The 1,884-nt window shown below is 49.7% G+C and overlaps 1 protein-coding gene across 1 annotated transcript in view; it reads right to left on the bottom strand.

The window, feature by feature from the left end:
- Positions 1 to 501: 501 nt before the first annotated feature.
- Positions 502 to 1,884, bottom strand: part of LOC107045520 — a 3,775-nt gene continuing 2,392 nt past the window's right edge. The window contains exons 2-4 of the mRNA XM_015267822.1: positions 1,624 to 1,869; positions 1,252 to 1,518; positions 502 to 1,200 (exon numbers count right to left, since the gene is read on the bottom strand). Of these exons, the coding sequence (XP_015123308.1) occupies positions 502 to 1,200; positions 1,252 to 1,518; positions 1,624 to 1,869 (1,212 nt within the window). The remainder of the gene's footprint in view (positions 1,201 to 1,251; positions 1,519 to 1,623; positions 1,870 to 1,884) is intronic.

The following is a 1,884-nucleotide window of genomic DNA, read 5'->3' as shown; positions in this document are numbered from 1 at the left end:
TGTAAGCCCATCTGCTCCTGGTTTCGTTGCTATGACTCTGGCAATTGGCCACTGCGTTGGTGGAAAGCTGTCTTCCATCATCAGCACCATATTGCCAACCTCTATGTTGTGTTGACGTGTCTTCCACTTGTAGATTGACTGGTACCGTTGAAGACACTCTTTGGACCACCTGGACCAGAACTGGTGAATTATCTGCGTCACCAGGTTCCATCGTCGAATTTTGCTGGGGTTCTCGTTGACGTATAAAGACTCTGGGATTACTTGGAGAGGCTCACCTATAAAAAAATATCCTGGTGTGAGCACTTGGAGATCATCTGGGTCGTCCGACATCGGACAGATTGGCCTGGAGTTTAGACAGGCCTCTATCTGGATCACTATGGTGTTGAGTTCCTCAAACGTTAGTGTTGTCTTTCCCAGGACTCTTTTGAGGTGATATTTTGTTGATTTCACGGCTGCTTCCCATTTGCCACCGAAATGAGGGGCTCTAGGTGGTGAGAAGCTCTATTGTGTCCCATTGGTGGCGAGAGCAGCCTGAATTCGTTGATTTTCTCTGGAAGCTTGGTGATAGAGCCTTTCTAGAACTTCTGCTGCGCTGGTGAACGTGGTGGCATTGTCACTGTACATGACAGCTGGAATGCCCCGTCTTCCGGTGAATCTCTTGTAGGCTCCTAGGAAGGCTTCCGTGGTCTGCCTGTTGACGAGTTCTAGGTGAACTGCTGAAGTTGTAAAGCGCACAAAAACTGCAATGTGCAACTGTCCTGGCTGTGCATTCGTTGGTCTCCACGTCAGGATCTGGAATGGACCTGCATAATCCACCCCTGTGTGAAGAAATGCTCTGGATGGTGATACTCTGGTTGCAGGCAGCTGACCCATCTGTTGTTGAGCCTGCTTCACTCGGTGTCTGGTGCAGATAGCACAGCGCAGAATGTACGCTCTGACTGTACCCCTGCCACCGATTATCCAGTACCTTTGCCTGGTGTAGGCCAGCGTGAGTTGAGTCCCTCCGTGGAGGGTTCTGCGATGAGCTTCTTCGATCACCAGTGTGGTGAATCTCGACTGACGTGGCAAGATTATTGGGTGTGTCTCTTCAGGGTGTAGGTCTGAGTTCTTCAGGCGTCCCCCAAGTCTCATGATGTTCAACTCGTCTAGGGTTGGTGTGAGCTTTGCTAATTGGTGACCTCGTGGTAGCTGTTGATTTCTCTGAAGCACACGAAGGGCTGAAACAAAGTACTAATTTTGTGTTATTTTTACCCAGAATAATCTCGCTTCGTTGAGTTCTCTTGTTGACAGGATTGGTCCCGGGGGCGTCGGCAGTCTCCTGAATCTGTCGATTGCCCTGTTGATAGTCGCTATTACTGCTAGAAGCCAAGCCATCGAGCTGTACCTGGTGAGTAGCTCAGCAAGTTCGTTGACTTTTGGTGCAACTGGATGTGCTCGTGCTGGTTTCGCTTCCTTGGCCACCTCTGAGATGTCCATTGCTGGACCGTCAATTGTTGATTGTGGCCACTCTTCAGGATCCTGAGTAATCCACTCAGGTCCTGACTACCAAAGTTGATGATCTGCTAGCTGACTTGGAGATATGCCTCTGGATGCGCAGTCGGCTGGATTTTCTTTCCCACTGACGTGTCTCCAGATGGCATTCGGGAGAGTTTCCTGGATCTTGACCACTCTGTTGTGGACGAAATCTTTCCACCTTGATGCGTGGCTTCTGATCCAAGCGAGTGTTACTGCTGAATCCGACCAAAGATGAGTTTCTGGATGATCGAGCTGAAGCATCCTCTGTGTTGAGGCTACTAGTTGTGTTAACAAGAGAGCTGCTGTAAGCTCTAATCTTGGAATAGTCATGCGCTTGATCGGTGCTACCTTTGTCTTCGCGCAGACCAT

Source organism: Diachasma alloeum, unplaced genomic scaffold, assembly GCF_001412515.2.
Source record: "Diachasma alloeum isolate Michigan unplaced genomic scaffold, Dall2.0 Dall_scaffold_00968, whole genome shotgun sequence".
Classification (NCBI taxonomy): domain Eukaryota; kingdom Metazoa; phylum Arthropoda; class Insecta; order Hymenoptera; family Braconidae; genus Diachasma; species Diachasma alloeum.
Note: the sequence above shows the minus strand (reverse complement) of the source record. Positions and strands in the feature narration are given on the sequence as shown.